The sequence below is a fragment of the Perna viridis genome, chromosome 2, assembly GCF_037379345.1.
Source record: "Perna viridis isolate PV_CMFRI_1.1 ecotype Kerala chromosome 2, ASM3737934v1, whole genome shotgun sequence".
Classification (NCBI taxonomy): Eukaryota; Metazoa; Mollusca; class Bivalvia; order Mytilida; family Mytilidae; genus Perna; species Perna viridis.
The window spans coordinates 52,969,221-52,991,003 of record NC_142446.1 but is presented as its reverse complement, the minus strand read 5'-3'; the positions used below and the strand labels follow the sequence as shown (position 1 = coordinate 52,991,003).

Sequence of the window (21,783 nt, the reverse complement as noted above, 5' to 3'; positions counted from 1 at the left end):
TAGTAAATTAATGTGGGAAAGTTTGAAATAGATGCATATATATATAGGTATTAAACCTCCGGCTGTCGGCCGTTTTCGACTGGAGCCTCCCAACATTTCATCATACATTCCGTAATCTTCAACTGTCTTGTCAGTCTCCCGGTGGGAGGTTAAATCCTGCCGCTTTCGAAATTTTCGCTATTCATCAGTCAAAATATTGGGGATGAAACTGGGAAGTTAAGAAGCCAAAGAGTGACACACTTCAATTTCGGATAAGAATCACAGGGGGTATCCTTTTGTAGGAATTCCGCAGATTACATGTAACATCAATGCAAACCGTATCTCCGATAAAATGCATGAAATCTGGGTACATCTTAAATTAGGGTTCAAAAACTAATTTCAATAAATGTCACGTGAATATTCATACCACTAAACCTCAGATGGCTCGCGGTCAGACCATGCTTATTTAACCTGTCAACCTATTGTATATTAAGGCATTGTCGCACCCCATTAAATCCACCACCCGCGACGCGCCTGTTTTTGTTTTTGTTTTTGTTTTTTTTTAATATCTTCAAGAGGCATGGATTAAATACAAACGTAACATAGGATGCAGCTAACTAAAATAAAAGACAACTTCGTTCACATAAAATATAGACGCTAAAATTTGCATTTAATATTCGAAAAAACCGACAAAAAGCGGAACTGCAGACAACAATTAGCACGACAGGACTGCTTGGCACAAATATTGTAGCAAATACTAAAACTACATGTAGACTATTAAGCACAGATATTTACACATGGACATGAAGAATTTACATGTATATCCATGCTCCTCCTGAGCGGAGCATCAAAGTACTTCCTCGGGTACCAGCTTTGATATAAAACGGGTATTTTAAGTGTCTACATGTTTTGTGGCGTATGTGTCAGTGCACAGTAAATACGAATGAAATGTTGGAATATTTACTTTATATACAAGACACTTAACCAACAGGATTTTATACACAGAAAGTTGCGTAAAATTGACAGCAATTTGCATATATTAAATTTGCAATATCGAATACATGTAAGGACATGTTTAATATGTACTCATTCTAAAGTGTATATGTATTGAAGATTTTTCCCGAATAAAGAAAGCAGTGTCGAAAGAATTTCGTTATATAGAACTGTACTTAATCATTGCAATAAATACCCAGACCTTGATTTTTTACAGGCAAACAAAGAAAACGGCTTTTAGTTTTTCTATTTTCAAAATAAAAACAGAAGCGAGTAAAAACCTTTATTCGCGCTCGATATTATAACAGTGTTTCCAACTTTTTGGATTCCAATATTAAATCCATAGAAAAAATCCCACGTAAAGGACAGTAACGCGGTTCAAAGTATATAAGTGCATTCACGTACATGCATACATGTTTATAGCGGTGGCTATATCACAATCGACGTCTGATCAAAGATTATTTTAGACTTTATTTCATTCTTTGGCATAAAGGTGAGATAGAAGCTCTTTAATGAATATGTCTACTCCACTTGTACAGTGTAATTAGGATTTCAGCGTATATTACACGGGTGGCCAGGTACTTAATCATGTAACAGTTAGCTAGGTCACATGATACATATACAGGTAAAGTACGACTTTTTTAAAGGAATTTTAAGCATGATTTTAGAAGGTTTTTTGTTAAATGCACATAGAGATCCAGCGTTAACAAAAAATAAAAAATCCTTTTTCCCGTAGAAAGATTTTATAAATGCACACTTTCAGTATCAATCTTTTTTTTTTGGTTAACGCTGGATCTCACTATAAAATATGTGGCAGAAGAGTGAAAAAATGCTATTTTATTGACAAAATAGCCTTTCAGGGGGTTTTTGTGCATTCGTTTTTGTATTGTTACTCATTAAATAACAAACTGAATGCATAAAATTGAAAAATTACAATATGTATTACATTATTATTTAGTTTTCTTCCAAATTAATATTTTTTTACCAATTATTTCAGTAGGCAGAACAAGGCCTTATGGACTCTCATCCTTTTCAGAATTTCAAAGTAATCAAAATTAACAAAAATGTGATTCTTATCATCTCGACAGCATTACTTTTTTCATGTTCAAGTGTTGAATGTCCATATGTCATGTCATGTGTAGTCTCATTTTTGTACTTTTTCCTGAGAATTTACTTCTGAATTTATATAGAGAAAAAATGTAACTGATAAATACATTTATATGCGATATATCAAAATACTCTGCACAAATGATCGACCTTTTAAAAAGGTGAAGATCGTCAACTTATGTTAATAGGAAAATAGAAATATAAGCACTTTAGAATATAACTAAACACACCCTTTAGCCCTTAAAGATTAGAAGAAATCGTGAACAAACAAAAAACAAAAAACAAAACAAAACAAAACAAAAAAAAAAAAAAGAAAAGAAAAGTAATAAAAGTAAAAAATTGGGTCAAAGACAGATATAGGTAGGTTGTTGTGACGTCGTTAAACAAGAAATAGGAGTGCGTATACCATGATAAAGGACCCCATACTTAAGCTGCGTACTAAAAATCTAGTGCCTCAAGATAATTTACCAGAACTTGAAATTTTGTCAATCCTTCCCTGACAATTGTTGAAAAACGTAACATAATATTCATAACATAAAACAACGTCTTGAATACTCCGTTCGATGTGTCTAACATGCCCTGGCAATCAAAGACAAAGAGTAAAGTTGTTTCAGTAGCAGTCTGTAAGTATCGTGCAAATTCTGTAATAGATGATACACATTATAAAAAGGCTACACATTTCATTTGTGTTATCAAGTTGTTATGTGGATCTATATGATGTAATGTATTATCATTCATCCTAATATGTCTGCTCTGAGGAGATAATCCACATTGAAAACCAAATACTTTCTATTGTTTGTTTGTTTGTTTGTTGGGGTTTAACGTCCGAGCAGCAATATTTCAGCTATATTCAGACGATGAACATGGAATTGATGATAAAATGAACATGAAATGATGATGAAATGAAAAAGGGATGGGACACAAGGACAATGGGGTCGACAAATTTTGATTGCCACTGGAAATAGGGAGAGGTGGGTAGGGTTGGACAATTTAGGCTAAAAACCACTAATTCCACTTCCCATAGGCTTCTATGCTAATTTCACAATATTCAATGGCTTCTCTGGACTTTACCTTAACTTTAACCTGCAGAGGACTATATATCAGCATGATTCTATATATGTCAGCTCACAATCCTCAGAATGGCATGTGGGGTTAGTAGACTTGCAGTGCAGTACTGGTCACCGGAAGTGAAGTGTCTATAAATAGCATGGGAAATCCCAGTGTTTTCACAAGATAGGGGTATATTTAGAAATCATTATGGAGATTAGGCTTCACATCACAAGAAGCAAAATGCACCTATAGAATGTACAGAAATGTTTTTCCTTTCAAAAACTGTTTAATTTTTTTAAATGAGATGAGACCTTTTTTTCACAGCACTATGAGGAACAGGGGTAATTTCTGCGTAGGACTATTTTTGCGTACGTTCCAAATGCTCATTGGTTGAATTGGTGGTCTGTAACCTTTAGCCTCCTGTGGCGGAGCGCAAAGGTTCCTACTCCGGGAGAATGTCACAGTAGGGTTCTTTAACGTGCGAGGAACGTGGCGTCTTTCCCAACACGGTGCGGTCAGGTTTTCCGTATTATAGCCTGACAACCCCAGCATGTAACACGCCAGGGGTACCCCATTCCACCACCTGGGGCACACATCCCAGTTGCTCTGTGGGCAGAGCGCCCTAGCCCCCGCTAGGGTTCTGAGCACTATTTAGCCGCCTTTCACGACAAGCTTAGCGCTGCTGCAGGCCTATTATTTTTAGCATCCGGACCTGCACGGGGCTACTTTCTATTGAATTTGAGTTTCATTTACAGAGTTATCTCCATAAATTTGAATTCAACAGTACATTCCATATAATTTTCATCTCCTATGAAGAGGATTTATTAAAAGACACTCTGTTAATTCACGTTTACTTTAACATTTAAACAAAATATCAAAAATAAAAATAATCATGTAGGTCTTTCAAAAAATGAATCCCATATTGCATTAATCCTAATATCTGGAATACTGCTTAAAAGCGGAACATTTATTTAAAAAAAGAAGAAGAAGAATTGTAATAACAATACTTGATGTTGTCATTTTTTTCAATTTTACAGTTATGTCAGTCAGTATTTTTTCTTTAGAAGTAACTGATTTTATTTTTATTTGTTACTGTCATTAGTGCATTTCTCACCAACATACGTACATAACTTTCAGGTAAACATAATGTAAACGTTACACCTCCTGTTTATCAAAGTGACATATAAGTATCTAGAGCGAGTATTTTCAGATAAAACACTGTAAACTTATGAATTAAGAATTATGTATAATTGTTATAATTAGTTTTAGAACTATCCATAATCAGAAAAAATGTCAAAATAACACCAAGACCGTTTGAATTAAAATATTAATGCAAAATGCTTTGTAAGAAAGGATGGTTAATTGTTTTGAATACCATTCTGTGTAAGAATCAGACAATGGGTGGCACATATTTTTTTTTCAATTTAGCCTTTTTTGCCTCAAATAATTTCAAATCATCTAGAAGAACAACTGAAATGCTATCTAAATTTATGCTGATGTGGGTATTTTTGACTGCTCATATAAAGAAAATCTGCGGGCAGGGGATTTTTAATAGTGCATTTCAACTAAATATGACCTACCAATATCTTATAAAGGCAATTTTACAAACTCTTTGATTATTTCTGGAGGTTATAAGGTATCGATACTTGGATAATGAAATAATATACGTTTTTTTTTCTTCGTGTGCCACAGTTCATATACATTCTTAGACAGACACATCATCTTCATAAGATTAAAATACAGCCATTTGCAATCCATACTTCTTATATGCAAATTTTGCCTACAGTGTACCCTCTTCATACAACAAAGTCTTGTTTACAAAAGAAGCTACAGAAATAAAAGGATGATAGATATGGTAAATATGTCAAAGTGACTACAACCCCACCGGGATGAACAATGTTAGCTCAAATACTTATTCATTCACATCTTCTGTGGTGCAACATTAAGCTCAACAATTAAATAGTATATTCACACGTGAAATGAACATGATAAACATATTCTTCTTGAACCATACACATCTATATCAGTTTTTTTCTGGTAACACATTACAAATACTAAAAGTTATATTTTGCTCTACGACATGAATTTGGTAACATTCTTTATCGTAGAAGCAGCTGACTCGATTGTAAATATGATAACTGAGAAATGTTTTCGCACAATGTCCCATCTCTGCTCCTGATTTGGGGCGCTTTCTATCTCAAACAGAGAATCAACCAGTCCAGGGAAACTGCTACCAGCGTAACTATTAACACTACTTTCAGCAAACAAAATATGCCTAAAACCCAATGCAAAATATTCAGAGATAGTCAGTTATACTTTAGCTATAATAAAGCGTATTACAATAAATATGACGTTTAAGCATGACTCGATAAAGAAGACCTTTCAGTGTAAATTAAAAGTGCTCACAATTGATATTTCATTATGTTTTCTTTACATAAGTGTGTACTAACTATTTGACTTTCGTGAATCATTTTAGCTGCTTTTGCGTTAGTTTGTCCAGTTCAAAACTTTGTAGTTTGCAGGATTACTGTTTCATAAACTCAATTATTTATGGTAAAACTATGACAATTTTTGTGTTGTCCTTTCAGTATTAACATATGTATATTTTTCATGTATTTTTTTTTTTTATTTTAATATTGTTTGTATTTCATTTTCTTTCCTTTGAATAATTGAATAAAGTGTGCTGCCCTTTTACCATTTAGGACGTAAAGCTTTTGAATGGTATAAACTTCCCACTTACACCATGTTTCACCCCCCCCCTCATTGTCGTAATTCTAATATCCATATAAAAATACCCCATAGAATACCCATTGCATTTTTTTTTATTATTAAACACTTGCATTTTCAAATTTAATTTCAAAATTTTAAATTGTTTTACACTTAAACTTTTAATTTAAATTTGATAAATAGGTCACGTTTACATGAATGATAAGATTAAGTCAATAAATTGTTTCTTTTTCTTTTTCTTATATAAATTTTATATTTACCTTGCAAAAGGCCTCCCTGGCAAGCCTTGAGGATCTAAAAAGGCCTTATCTAGTAATGTTAACTGGTCATTAACTTTTCTTACTGAAAACGGACTGAAGAGTAGAAAAGAGATGCGATTTTGAATATCAATACATTAATATTATCTACAGGAAATATGTAGAATTTATATTTCTAATGGACTGAACATATAAGTTTATATAACCTCGTTACATCATTTTACCAAATCAGGAAGACCAATTTGATTACTTGCATTTGTAATTAGTATGTTTTTACTTCATTCATCAATATGTAATTTTAAACTGCATAAAATGTCACTTGTTTTCTGAATTAGTCAAATGATCGTTCATATAAATTGCAGTATATAAATGAAAGTCATATATTTCATCGAATATTATAGTACAATTGTCCTTTTTCATATTTACAGAATGCAAGTCATTTTAGCAAGGTTTTTTTTTCAAATGGACTTGACCCACTAACACGAAACAACCTGGTTGGCGGTCTCATTGGAGAAATGGAAAACTGTTAACATTTGCTATGACACCTAAGCTATTTTCACTTTTGTAAGCACCTGAATGGTTTGAAATAAGTTATTTAAAAGTATCAAAGTACTTACCGCGGATGTAATAAATTGAATATTTGAATTTGAATAATACTACTCCACATTGCTCCAATTTGACAGTAAACGAGTCTGTCAGAATACAAGAATGTAGAAAGTTACTTCCCTTTTCTTTTATATTAAAAACGAACTCAAAGTCGGTTACATGAAAAACGACTATTGAGATGTTACACTTTCCACAGTGAATAAACATAAATCAAATATATACGGGTGTGTTTTTCTTCTTTGGGTGTCTATTTTTACCTACTTTTTTCTGTCGACGTTTCCAATAGCCTCTTTAAACCTATGTATGGAGCTATTAAAATTTTCAGCAGCTTGATCTAATAAACCTGCAAAAATAATTTATGAAAATAATATTATAATCAAAACTAGATTCACATTGCCCAAACGACAAACTTGATCATTCCGAATGTCTGATGTTCCAAAGCATAACTAAAGGAATTAATTCATATTTGCAGTTGTTGCAATTTTTCACTTAAGAGATATTAACAAATAATTTTGTGATTATTACGTCATTTAAGAAAGCTCTACTTACCGAAATCCCTTTGACATTACGAGACATCATAAAATGTTTTATTGTGACATCAGGATCATCTCGTGTTTTATCTCACCCGTGCCCACGGGTGAGAGAAGGATATCTCACATAGATAAACTTAAGAATGTGTTTGTCTCTTAAGTATGAAAAAAGATGATGAACACAAGGATATACAAGACACAGGGATATAGTGCAGAACCACAATGTAATAAGAGTAATCAAGGGAACCAACGTTATAACAGTAATCAAAAGAACGCAATCAAGAGTCAAAGACCAGCATTGAAAACAGATATACACAACAAAGAACATATAGTAATTAAAATCATACATACAAAGTAACAAAAGCAAATGAGCAACTTAGACTCCACTAAGAACTGGGAGCATAGATCAGGTCCACCGGTAGGGTAAGCGTCCTCTGCTTTTCTAGAAACACCCGCCGAGTTGCTCATAAAAAAATCAAGTCAGGGTTAGACGAAAGAAGAAAGGAAAACTATGACACGTTGAACAAATCAGGTTTGCAAGTGATTAATTTGAAACCACTCAAGTGGTAATGCCAGATACAAAGAACTACAAATGCAGAAAGAAAAATTGCAGAAGCTCACCATACAATAGTTAAAGGTAGAAACAATTCCTCAGAGAGGTCGCGTAAGTGAAATTTCTTATGCTGTAAGTCTGTAATGAAAATATTTCTATCGATAAAAGTAACTTACTCATGTTGATACTGTGCGTTGATAATATTTGACCTTTGTCAAGTTTTATCTGTTTCACAAGTTCATTTATTTTGCTAGAATAATCTGTGACCTCGAATGGAACAATCAGTTCCTCTGCTAAGTATCTAGCTCCCTCTACCAGTACACGTCCAACAGTTTGGTGGTACTAAAGATTTTTGAAAGAAATAAAATGATAGGTTTTATAACGGGTGAAAGTTGAATATTGTTAAATACCAACTCAAGTCATACTATTTCAATATTAAATGAGTCTTGGCAGGTTTTTATGATGTTGAAATTAAAAAAGACAAGTTGATATTTTGCAATATTCAAATTTCACGCTTTAAAAAAGCTTTTCCTCTATAATTCCTTGAAATAGTTTGCAGCTTGATATTCAGCATTTGTAATTGTAGAAATTCTAACGATCGTCCGTCCATGACGTCACTAGTTGTTACAAAGGAAGAACAGCGTTAACAACGTCACAACGTCATTTTCGACCGATCAGATTTTATATAAAATGTGTCTCATCACAACCGCGAATCGTTGATACCGTATCACTTGTTCATCTTATGGTGTGAAATTACAAAATATCTAGCCGTCTTAGAAGTAAATAAAACGACCATGTATGAAAACATTACAATAGTGATAACAATCTCAATGATAGATATGTTTCCCCAAAATGGAGAAAAATTTTATGTAATTATCTTTTTAAAACTTAAATAGCTGTCTTTGTAATAATCATGCACAATCTGAAAAACTGTGATACACCCCAAAAAAGGCTACATGTTTTCATTTTTGTAATTAAGTTATTTCAAGGGTATATATTATGAAAAGTTTGATTATTCAATTAAATCTATCTGATCTTTGGAGATAATCCACATTAAAAATCCAATAGATTCTATTGTATTTCAGTGTCATTTACAGAGTTATCTCCCTTAATTTTGCAATTTTCAGTGCAATATATATAATGTTTATCTCCTAAGAACACGGGTTATATGAAAAAAAACCAATGTAAATTTCTGTTTACTATGGCAATTCAAACAAAATATCAAAAAATAAAAACATGTCGGTTTTTCTCCCATGAATCATATTTTGCATAATCCTTAGCTGGAGTGCTACTTAATGTGTTAGGCAGTTGGTTGACCAAGTAAACATAATAAAGACTTTATCAAACTGTCAACTTTAGCAATGCTACTTGTTTATAAAAAAAATAAGCTATAAGTTCGATAAATCAATTTTGCTTTAAACATCATATACTCACCTTGAAGTTTGGATCCAAAAAAGTCTCTACTGCATAAAAAGTTTCATATTCTGAATGGTACAACGGATAGCTCGCTTTCTGTAGCATGTAGAAAGAAAATATCAAAGTAAATTGTATAGTGCTTTGAAGCAAGCTTGTTTTCGATTTCAAAAGCGCTAACGTTCCCATGTTTATTAGGGCAAACTTTCAAGATTTATCTAATGCCCGTATAAGAGATGTAAAATATATGACACAAATAAAATGAATGTTTATGATTCGATTCAAACGATACAATGAAAATAAAAGTTTTACTGCTGAACTCATGTGTACTACTCATACAATATTTTACACAAAATGATTTTTGAAAGTTTATAAAGCCATCTTCAAGAAATAAAACCTTTAACCATTCACGAAATAAAATAGATATAGCCTTGATGATTACTTATCTTAAATCATCTGTATGTTTTGAATATTGTCCCGTATGTGATACGCTTTTTACCGTAATAACAGCTTAACCTTTTGTGTATACATGCTCTAGACCTTAGATACAATTATAATATGACGTGATGCAATGTTCATTATAACACACCCATGATCGTAAAACGCGTACGAGAATATACATATGACGAACGACAAAAACATATAGAAGTCTTATTTCCGACATCATACCTACGTTTTTCTCAATTTTACCTACGTCACTGTAGAATTTTGCTCAATATTTGTTGTAATTTCGTGCAACACATTTGGACGTTTAGATTATATGCAGAAAGGGTAATCAAGGTAACCAAGATTCTAGGGTAAGTCAAAAGAATGTACTCTAGGGACAAAGACCAGACATGGAATACAGATAAACACAACAAAGAGCATAAAATAACTAAAATAGTACAAAGTAAATGAGCAGCGCTCGGACTTCCCTAAAAACTGTGAGCATGGACCAGATGCACCGGTAAGGTAAGCGTCCTCTGCTTTTCTAGAAACATTATAAACGTCGAGACTATGGTAGACGAAAGAGGAAAGGAAAGCTCTGGCACGTTGGACAAATCAATGGTTCAGATGTATACACCGTAACAATCAACGAATTCGTGATGACCACCATAAAACTCCTGTTTTGATGACTTCAATTTTGTAGCAACATAACCCTGTTCCAGAAGCCTTATTGTATCCAATTAGAGTTGAAATAATTCACGGATACAATACTCCACTACATTACTATTTACCAAGTGCTGACCATTATGTAGCTTTATTTTTAAAAATAATGTGACTTCAAAGGTCAGTCCGTTTTAAAACAATCATAAAATTTAGTCTTCCTGAAACATATTTATTCAAAAATACCTACCTTACTACCATAGGTTACGTCAATGATTGGCATTCCAGCAAGTTGCATGAATGGAGCAAAATCACTACCAGAGCCAGCAACAGGTACCCTTAATTGAAATTGACAATTCAATATAATTTCTTTAAGGCAAAAAATATCCTTGTTTTATTGCATTTTCTTACTTGGCCCTTTCTTCTGTTTAGATTGACAACAAATGGCTGATGCAACATTTCCTACCGTTGTGGTATTTGTCATAGACAGATAATGCGTTGATTAAGACATTTTGTGTTTGTATCAGTCAAAAACGACTGTTGATGGTCATGTCAGTCATTATTTTGTCTAGTAGGGAATTTTTCGTCAAAAATGGAAAAAGAAACAAGCTGTCAGTAGACAACCACTTATCACTAATATTAATGTAAAAATCAGATGACGATGAGTCTTATGACTAGTACAAAAATATGTATTTTTGATTTGAACATTCGAAGTAATTCATGATTTACTAATTATTAAGACAATAAATAAAAGAGCCGAACCTTATTAAAAAATGAAGTATCCACCCGTTAGCGACTTATATTCAAATCATATTTCTTAAGTTTAAGTTTTGTAATGTTGTTGTCACTTATGATGTGTGTTTTTCCTTTAATGTTGTTGTTCTTTATTTATTTTACAACTTGTATCTAAAATTCAGAGTATCTCGTTTTAAATTTGTTTACCCCTGTTCAGTAATCTTTTACTTCACTCAACGCATCATTCGTCCTTGAAAGGTTAATAGGCATCATTTTTTCAATATGTACACTTCATGTTTTAGATATATTTAGCAGCTAAAGGTGTTCCTTTTGTATTTTTTTTTCTTTTTTGAGTTCTTGAACGTGTATGGATGAACGTACCTCGGTTTCGTTGGATCTTTTGAATCAGGGTGGTTCTTTTTCCAATGATCATACAATGTTTCAAATGTGTCTGGACTTTGCACCTGTGAATAATGTTACTTATAATGTAAACGTGGAGATATCCAAATGTAAGTAAAATGTTTATTGCCGTACTTCATAAGTTCCATCTTTTGTATTTAAACTTCATGTAACACCACAAGGATCTGGAAAAGTAGTAAAGATTATAACACTTCGTCACTTGCTTAAGCAAAAACCGTCTTTTTTCAAGGTAAAGGTATGCATATTTTAACTTTAAGAAAAGTTTTATTAGTAAGTACTTGCTTAGAATTATCTCTATTCAAGTGATTTCTTACCCTTTTAGCTGTTTCGTAAATAACATGCTTTAATAATGGTGAGGCGTCCGCAGTAAAGGAATAGTTGCCTGTAAATTGAAATAAAGTAGCTAATTTGAAAATTATACAAAATTTATTTCTATAAATTAAACAGACATACGTTTTGCATATGTTTGCGTCTTTTTGACCACGTTTAAATGAACGGACTTATTTCGCATGACCCCGAGAGTGAATAGATCAGTCACGTAACATACGCATATATCCGCAGGCATTTAAACTCTTGATTTAAAGTACCTGAAACAGCGATATCAACATTCAGATAGGCTACTCCTCTTGTCTGCAAATTCTTCGCAAATTGCTGAAAGAAAATTTCATTTTTGTTATATCTTGATTCATTTTTTTTTCGCTTTTCGTTATTTGTTAAAGTTTAAGTTTAAACATTTCGTTTGAATAATAACTCAAATAAATAATAAAATTATTTATTAAATATCGTTTGGCAATGATTCGGGTTTTTACAAAGTCCCTCTCTCTATATTTAAAAATTAAGCATATTTACATCTGCATGCACAAGAAATAAATTAAGAGAACATTATACGTATTTAATTGAAAATAAATATTTTTTTTCCACAATAAACATTTTTCATTTTTAAACTTAGTTGTGTGTTTTGATTCAAAAAGCAAAACTTTGTAGTAAATTGGAGAGGTCTGGTAAAATGAACCGAAACAGGATTGGTTGAATAATTTTGACAGTAAAGTATATAAAGGGTCGTCGTCTCTACTTCATCACAGAAAAGTTAAAGATTTCACTAGTGTCTGTTGTTCACAAGAAGCCTAAAATTTCTGGAACCTTTTTAATTGTACAAAGAGTAATCAAGGGAACCAAGGTTATAGCGGTAATCAAAAGAATGTAATCCAGGGACAAATACCAGACATGGAAAACAGACATACACAACAAAGAATATAAAGTAACTAAAATCATACATACAAAGTAACAAAAGTAAATGAGCAACTCTGACTCCACTAAAAACTGGGAGCACGGACCAGGTGCACCGGTAGGGTAAGCGTCCTCTGCTTTTCTAGAAACACCCGCCGAGTTGCTAAAAAAAAAGTCAAGTCCGGGGTAGACAAACGAGGAAAGGAAAACTATGACCCGTTGAAAAAATCAGTTTTCATGGTGCTGATGGATACACCATAACGATCCACAAAATCAGCAAAATAATCTTATACTAAGTATTTCCTCCACAGTGTGCACGTTAATGTCGAGATTTAATAGCCATTTGTCGGTTAACCAGTGATCAGTTTGATACCATTATACATCTAAAAGCTTACCTCCACCCATTCATTTGTCGGTTAACCAGTGATCAGTTTGATATCATTATACATATAAAAGCTTACCTCCACCCATTCATTTGTCGGTTAACCAGTGATCAGTTTGATATCAATATACATATAAAAGCTTACCTCCACCCATTCATTTGTCGGTTAACCAGTGATCAGTTTGATACCATTATACATCTAACAGCTTACCTCCACCCATTCATTTGTCGGTTAACCAGTGATCAGTTTGATACCATTATACATCTAACAGCTTACCTCCACCCATTCATTTGTCGGTTAACCAGTGATCAGTTTGATACCATTATACATCTAACAGCTTACCTCCACCCATTCATTTGTCGGTTAACCAGTGATCAGTTTGATACCATTATACATCTAAAAGCTTACCTCCACCCATTTATTTGTCGGTTATCAAGTGATCAGTTTGATACCATTATACATCTAAAAGCTTACCTCCACCCATTCATTTGATCCAATTAATCCATATTCTTCTGCTCCCCAACTACAGAATATTACTGATCGGCGTGGTCGCCACTCTCCTATAGTACGTATTGTGTATGGATTATCTCATACTTTTTTTCAAATTTGTGTGTAAAGATTAAGCCACACAAAAGTTATTTCATGCACTCTTTCTTTAACGGTAACGGTTGAAGCATTATGACTCTAAGCTTTTGATATTTTTGAAATTGAAAACGTGTATTTCTTTTAGATGATTGAAAAGTTTTGATAAATTCATGCCAGGTTCAAATATAAATTCATTTACTTATTGAAACCAAAGTATTTTTGAAAAGTTTGAAATCTCAAATTGTCTTAAAAAAACTCACCATTTTTTACTCTAAAACCCATCGCTCGTGATATTTCCTTCAACACAGCAGTTCCACTTGACGGGTCAATAGCACCAAACACCCACGCATCCCTATGATTACCAACTAATACATAACGATCTTAAAGAAAAGGCTAAATCACTTATCATGTGTGCAAATATTTCTTACGTCAGCAATACTTTAAATACATGTAAATTAAAATATTTGCATGTCAGTTGTAAAATGAAATATTGAAGAGGGTGACTGGCTTTAAAGAGGTAGACCTAGGGTAAGGGACACAACTCCTAAAAATCATTGCAATGTTTGTATTCAGAATTTTACATCAATTTTATGTAAGCATCTAATTAACTTGGATTCATTTTATTCTGCGTCAAACAAAAGCTTGAAAGGCTTTGGTGAAATTGATAATACAAACATATCACTGATTTCATGAGTTATGTCCCTTACCTTAGGTCTCCCTTCTTAAAAAATACTTGATCGGTACAAATGGTAGTAGAAACAACAGACAGATAATAATCAAATATCTCACCAGGCTCAATTGCTCCGCGTATTATTCCAAATACATCATAAATCTTTCGCCTTTGGTTTGATGTTGATATACGCATCTTCACTATCCTAAATTATTGAAGTAAAAGCAATCAGATCGCCACTTTGTCTGTAGTTAAATTTGGAATACATTTCTTCAAATGAATAACAAGGTACAAGAATGGCCACATTACCAGTCTTAGTCAGTTAGTTCGATTGTTGCACCTTTGAGATAAAAAAATATATAGATTTGTATGAAATTTTTACTTTGCATCATTTGGTTGAGTTCATTGAGAAATATGTGTTTCAAAAAAGCACTTCAGTGCCGTACAAACAGCAAATGACTTTAAAAAAAAAAAACAATGGTTACACATGAATTTCGAAGAATTTTTCTATACCTTGAATCATCTCTATCACTTGCAGTGTATGAATTTTATTTTAATTGGTATTTATTATTCAAAACTTTCAAATACCGTACTGATTATTATTGAGAGGACCACCAAGCCTGTATGTCACATTCATTGCACCTTTCCAGTCCTGACTGATATTAGTAGGTCCAGTCATTGAACTGCAAAAGAAAAAGTAAACACGCACAACTTGTTAAAAAATCAGTTCACTAATCGTCATTTTTACTCCCAAACTTTTTGGGTTTTTAGAGACAACCCAATTTAAAACATTCAGCCTTTGTTGTTGTTCCAGTAGCAAAGAAAACTCGTGTTAAATTAACAACTTTCATCTTTTTTCCTTTCTCTTATGTGTTTTCTTTATCAATATAAGGTTTTTTGTGTAACTTGTAAACATAGCTGTAGTGTTAAGACATAACTCCAATTATTTCAAATATATGATTATTCCTTACTCGAACAGTTCTGAGGCGATATCATATCCAATGGGATGTACTGGTATTGTTGGCAACCATTTTTTTACTTCTTCCTTGCTTAGTCTGTAGGCCGTATCTATTTTCAACAATAAACTTCATTGAGTACATAAACAAAAACAAACAAATAAACAAACAATCAAACAAATTAAAAAAAAAACAATCTAAAAAGAAAGGTTTGGAAATGAAATCATAAGATAAAAAAAAAACATTATCCCCAAGGTATACATAAACCATTTTTAAAGTTACTACAAGTAAAGTCTGTTGATACCGAACCCAGAAAAAAAACCGGAAAACCTGTTTTTTACAAGACACTTTGTATCAATTTAGATCGAAGATCAGAATTGATAAAGCAGTCACCAGAGCCTTTAGGTTTGAAAAACCTGATAGCATCTTCAATTATCTTATATTACCGCAGTAAAATAGTCCCATTAATTGACATACCCATTTAAGTTTAGATGCAGAGAGCCAGGTCCGTTTTATTGGTATTTCTAATATACCCAGTTTAATTCTATGTTAATACGCCAGTAAACAATCCCAATAAACAACTTTTACGGCGTACTATGCTGATGAATTAGGATTGTATTAACAACAATCTAATTAAGAATAGTTGACCTCTAACTCTTATCAGTACCTGTTTATTTCTATGCATTTATCCGAATAAAGCAGTCGTTAACTATCAATGAATGATGAATTTAAGGTGCTTATTTATTTTAGACGCATAACAAACATTCGATTTTAATCTATAAATGACAACCATAAAAATGAAATATAAAGAGAAATGCTGAGTACCAATTGGATGAGCTGTCTCCAAATGTTTCCTGCAGTCCCTGGCAGATTTAAATATTTACAAAAAGAGCAGTGGATCCGATCGAGAAAATTATATAAAGAGTAAACAAGGGAACCAAAGTTTCTAGCGGAAATCAAATGAATGTATTCCAGGGACAAAGACCAGACATGGAAAACAGACAAACACAACAAAGAACATATAATAAATAAAATAATAAATATAAAGTAACAAAAGTAAATGAGCATTTCGAACTCCACTAAAAACTGGGAGCATGGACCAGATGCACCGACATTGCTTTTCTAGAAACACCTACCGAGTTGCTCATAGAAAGTCAAGTCCGGGTTAGACGATAGAGAAACTTTGAAGGGAAGGGGTTCAATGCTATTATGTGTAGCTCATTTTTTGTCAGTGTTTTTTATCAAAAGGGTAGCATAATCCCCGAAGCCATCACGATGTATCACAAACTATATCGTGTATTTATTTTTATTACGGTTACCGCCTCGTGACATCTGATGACAAATAAAAATGAAACCTTGTTTAAAACGATGGCATAGGAATTTCGATAATGCATTTTCCGGGAATGGTGCCAGTCTGTGGTCTGGTAATATTGCATTTTGGAATTATCATTTGATTTGGCTAGTTTGGTCATGTGTAAAGACAATAGAGCTGAATGTGCTGCAGGGCCTCCAAAAGGGCATAGCTAGTGTTTTCTGCACCAGACATTGTTGAAATTATATTCTAAGCATTTGCGGTTTTGTTACCGTACGTGTATCTGGAACATTAGTGTTTGTGCTATATATTTGTCTTATCAACTGAGGAATGTAGATAATTGAGAGGGACATGTATCTAAGGATATGATTCATTTCAATGATTGTGGCTTATGTTCGAACGATTTGACAGACAGTTTCGATCTGAAGGTCCATAACTTGAATTTCAACTTGAAACTTTCGAGAATGGGAAATGCCAACTAGTAATTTTACATGTAGTTCAATTACGCGGTATATCTGAGAGTTTATTAATCAAGGTATTCCACGTAACCGGCATTAAACTGAAATATTACGCAAACTGGCGCAATGATACAGTGCATCATGAATTTGGTGTGCATGGTTTTATTAAATGTCCTTCGTAATCAAAATGGTGAATTTAAAAATAAATTGAAGTGTTCTGTATAAACTATTTACAACAATAAGCTTTTGTTAGAAACGTTTGGATTCGATCCCTGTACTATCCTTTTATGCTCTATTTTTGCTATTTGACAATTATTTGAGGCGTAAAATTCGAGCGATCGATATAAATTGATTCAATACATGACTACTTTTATTGTGATTATATGGTATTTTTAAACCGATTCCAAAAAGTGGCAAACGGTTTCCGTCCAAACAAATTCACTGTACCTGTTGCTGGATAACCGGGCGTTAGAGGGTCGCCATTATTTTTCATTACCGTTCCTCTTTGAGCACCTGATGGTGGAAGCCACATTGACTCAGGATAAACATTTTCTGTCTGGTTATCGCTGTAGTCAGCCGGATCTGAGTATATTATAATTCCAATCGCTCCATGTCTTGTAGCTTGAGCAACCTGTACAGATTTAGAGAGATATTTTCAGTGAACATATTGCATGTGTATTGTCTACAATCAAGTCGGAGTTTAAGGAAATAATGTCAATAAGTATAAAAATGACTATGCGTATCGCACATCAAATGCTTTGTAAGTGACCGTTTTCCTTCATGATGACTAAGAATGAAATGGAATGTCATCAAACAAGAAAAAATGTTTTCAGCACCTTACCTTAATAACAATTTCTTTTTTGTGTGTGTTTATGTTCCCTATCTAGTCATCAATTATCCTTGGTATATACTCTTTTGATTCCCGATCGAATCATAGTTCCCTTAATTAGTCCTAACTCACATGTTTCTTTACTGTTTGTATTTTTTCTTATCTTGGTAATTAAACAGAATAAATAATAGTCATGTTATTTACAAGGGTTTTACCTTGTCTCCTCGGAATATCTTTCCGTATCTTGCTATCACAATTTTTCCAGAAACGTTAATACTAGGAAAATGATTTTCCAAATAGTTGTAGTCTTCCACACGACCGTAATTTACATAGATCAATTCAGACTGCAACATAAGAAAGGGAAAATCTTTATCACGAAAGTAGGACATTTACACAAAACAAAAGGAAAGCCATAGTTAAATAAGTGTAACTTAAAAGGAATAACATTAACGAAGCGAAAAAAAATAAATCAACAAAGAAAAAACAAAACAAAATAAAAACAAAAACAAAAACAAAAACATATGTAGATAGTTCAATAAAACAGTAAATCCTTATATCATGAAACATGGGAGCAGCGATCAACAACAAGAAAAGTAGCTTAACAAAAAATTAAAGGCGAGAAAAAGACAATATTCATTGAATTTTAATGTAATGTGTCATATTTTGTACGCGTATATAATAATGTGTACACACCGAATTCACAACTCCAGGAGATGAGTAGGCATTAAATGGAGGGACTACACCTGTTTTGTTTTCTGAAGGATGCAAAATTTTCTCATAAAGAGGAGATGCATATATAACACTTCCGTTGCTGGAAATTATCTGTATCTGATTCATGTTATCTTCATCTGTGGTGTTTGGGTAGGATAGTAACACGTCATATGGTTGGATATGGACTTCGTCCAATCCGACACTTTTCCAAAAGTTTTTAAGTTCTTCAGCTTGCTTAAAATCGGCATCGGTCCCAGCAAGATGGGGATTTTCTGATAGTTCTCTATGAAAATAGGTTAATTGTTCATTTCTAAAGATTAATAGCATTTCTTGAAGACTATGAGACATACACATGCTTACAATAATCGGTTTGATATTTGTAGTATGTTCAATCACGGTTGGATTTTGATATAAAAAGAAACAATCAAATTATAAAATTTAAGAGAAATAAATGCATATCATTTCAAAGTCATAAGAACTTCTATTTGCACAAAGCGGAAGTGACAGGGCTTGCTTAAGTGATCACCAAATCACAACGGTTTCTATGTCCTTGTTCTTGTTCAGTACCATCTTAATTCTACATAAATAGCATATGATGCTTTGATTTTTTTCTAGAAGAATCTTACTGAATTGCTATCCTTTTATTTATTCTAAAAACCCAGTTCACAATGAGTCTTTAAGTATCCATTGCTTTAGTTTTTTACCATTAAAACTGCAAAAGTGTCTCAGTACTGTGAAAAGGGGAACAAAACATCCACCAATATTAAATCACAGCGGATGTTAAAATAATTTTGTGACACATAGAAATGGTGAAATCCTGTTCCATGCTCCCAGTTTTAGTGGAGTCCGAGTTGCTTATTTACTTTAGTTTTTTTGTACATGTTATTTTGGTAACCTGATGCTTTTTGCTGTGTGTGTTTGTTTTTCCTGTCCAGTCTTTACACAATTATCATATTCTTTTGATATCATGAGTTCATAGGGACGACCACACATTTTTTGAGATGATGACTTTAATCGCAAAGCAATGTATCCTTGTTCCAGTACCCTGATTGTAAGGAGTCTAGCAACGGTACACAACGCCTGCGTAGTTTCGGCGAGCTCTTGCATAATACCCTTTCACATACACATATCGTTTTACGAATCTCCATAATTTACAAGATTCGTAAAACTAACACGAATCCTTGCAATTTAAGCCACTTTAACGACTGGTTTGCGAGTGTTTTATGGTTGGCTACGAGAATGAACGATCTCTTTACGATTTACTATGAATATGAATGCGATGCATTTTAGATAAGAAGTTTCTTGCAATTAATTACGAGTAAATTACAAATGTATACGATATTGTAAACAATAATTTGGAGTGCAATGCAAATTGTCACGATTTAATTCAAGCTGTCACGAATAGTTAACGATTGGTTAACGAAACTTAACGGAATTACGAAAACTAGCGGTTTAGTTAAGAGTGTTTTACGAACGATAATGAATTTTCAATGGAGTTGCATATTGCGATACGAATTCAAGCCATACAGCCTCATGTATTCTTCAATTCAACATTTTACTTGTTTTACGTATAAAATAAGCCAATACTAAACCAAAAATTCTTTCGACTTGGGCAAAATATTCATATATATTCACAAATTGCTCGCTTGAATTCGTAGTTATCCGCTAATTCATCGAAAAATTATGGTAAACTACTCGATATAATTGATAAATGAATAGTAAAACAATCGTTTAAAATAGCAAACCAATGCTTTACGAGTCCCTTCAATCGGGCATGTCATAAGTTCAATACTAATGCTTGCGAATGACTATGAATGGATTATTCAGAAAGATTCTTGTATGTATAGTGGGTATTACATATAAATTGTGAACGCAGGTGTTGGTGGTGCCATAAACGGAATGAAAGTTGAGAAGTCATCGCGTTTGTTGTATGGTTTTGTTATGATTTTTCTTTTTGCCATCGATCTGGTAGAGAAGGTCAAGATATGAGGTCAAGACAAGGCAAGATTTATTGATAGACTCAGACACAGTAGGTATACAAGGGGATTAGTGATTAGTGGAAACTGAATTAAATTACCTCTTGAAATGTAGCTTAAGGATATTGTTATTATTATTATAATCAGTATTATTGTTATTATTATTATTATTATTATTATTATCATAAGTTTGTTTTGCTTACTTCAGGTATTGTCTAATGTTACTTGTGTTGATATCATTGATAAGTTTGTCACTGATTGAAGGATCCCCATCGTCAAGAAAATAGGGAGAAATCATTTCCCATGCACTCTGTGGTCGATGCGTTGGCCCAATGTCAGATCCGGAATTATCCTCCAAAGGCTTACACAATCCATATCGTCCTATCAATACACCAATTACTAGTCCGCCAACTACGCCAACAGCACCAAAGATATAAGATGTATAGTCCGTTATTTTAATCTTCCTTCTCCTCTTTTGAGGTACTTCTAAATCGTATGTTTTAGGCATTTTAAACGTATTTGTTATATGCTCGTATATAAAGAGTGCATATGTCTAATATATACGTGTACAATCTAAAACTTATACACAATATGTTAACATGATAACCGTATTTGAATTATTATCTTGTGCATCATTTGTAAAATCTTGTCCTAAAATTATCAATAATTATTGAGATTATCTTATCATACAAGTAAATTGTATTTAAGTGTTATCTGGTATGTTGATGGTAGTTACTGGACTTTTGAGGTCCTTGTGTCTTGAAGTGATGTGTAGTTTAAAGGATAATGTCCATTATGTTCAATCTGGGCTAGGTTTCTTAAGAAAACAAAATCCAAGTTGAGATTTTTCTCAGATCCTTGGGTTTGTTCTAAAATCCTAAATTGTTAGTGATATGATCAGTTGAAATTCGAGTTCAGAAAGGATTTTAGATTTTTTTGTGAAACCAGCGCCAGCTGTCAGTCTATTGATTGTTTAACCAAGACACATACAATGCATTGGATTCCTCAGCAACCACCTGTGATTTGATAATATCATACACAAGGGCTTCCGGTTGTCCAACTGACAGTGATCTTGTACTCCCAACAAAGAAAAGGAACAAATGAAATAAAAATACAATGTTGTCACTTCTTCACAAAGCTTTGTGCGTTAACCTTTGAACCTTTGAAGAGAATTTATTTTACTACGCGGATGATGCAGTTTGAAAGCATTTCGACTGTAA

General features: G+C 33.0%; 1 protein-coding gene across 1 annotated transcript; it reads right to left on the bottom strand.

Moving 5' to 3' along the window:
- Positions 1-1,420: 1,420 nt before the first annotated feature.
- On the bottom strand, positions 1,421-21,634 carry LOC148625993 (putative N-acetylated-alpha-linked acidic dipeptidase). The gene is made up of 18 exons (XM_088569510.1): positions 20,767-21,634; positions 18,570-18,870; positions 18,092-18,220; positions 17,495-17,678; positions 15,293-15,389; positions 14,915-15,004; positions 14,441-14,526; positions 13,912-14,031; positions 13,541-13,626; positions 12,044-12,107; positions 11,771-11,838; positions 11,418-11,500; positions 10,552-10,639; positions 9,237-9,314; positions 7,979-8,144; positions 6,981-7,062; positions 6,117-6,209; positions 1,421-5,404 (listed from the first exon to the last, which is right to left on the bottom strand). Exons 1-18 carry the CDS (start codon positions 21,069-21,071, stop codon positions 5,203-5,205), a joined length of 2,322 nt encoding a protein of 773 aa, XP_088425636.1. The 5' UTR covers positions 21,072-21,634; the 3' UTR covers positions 1,421-5,202.
- Positions 21,635-21,783: the final 149 nt, after the last annotated feature.

Bases quoted from the DNA above. Each gene is read 5' to 3' on its own strand.
- LOC148625993 (XM_088569510.1), bottom strand. From the start codon at position 21,071: ATGCCTAAAACATACGATTTAGAAGTACCTCAAAAGAGGAGAAGGAAG. The intron at 13,627-13,911 runs GTGAGTTTTTTT...TACGTACTATAG, and splicing joins GGGTTTTAGAGTAAAAAATG to GAGAGTGGCGACCACGCCGA. The intron at 10,640-11,417 runs GTACGTTCATCC...ATTTCAATTAAG, and splicing joins AAAGATCCAACGAAACCGAG to GGTACCTGTTGCTGGCTCTG.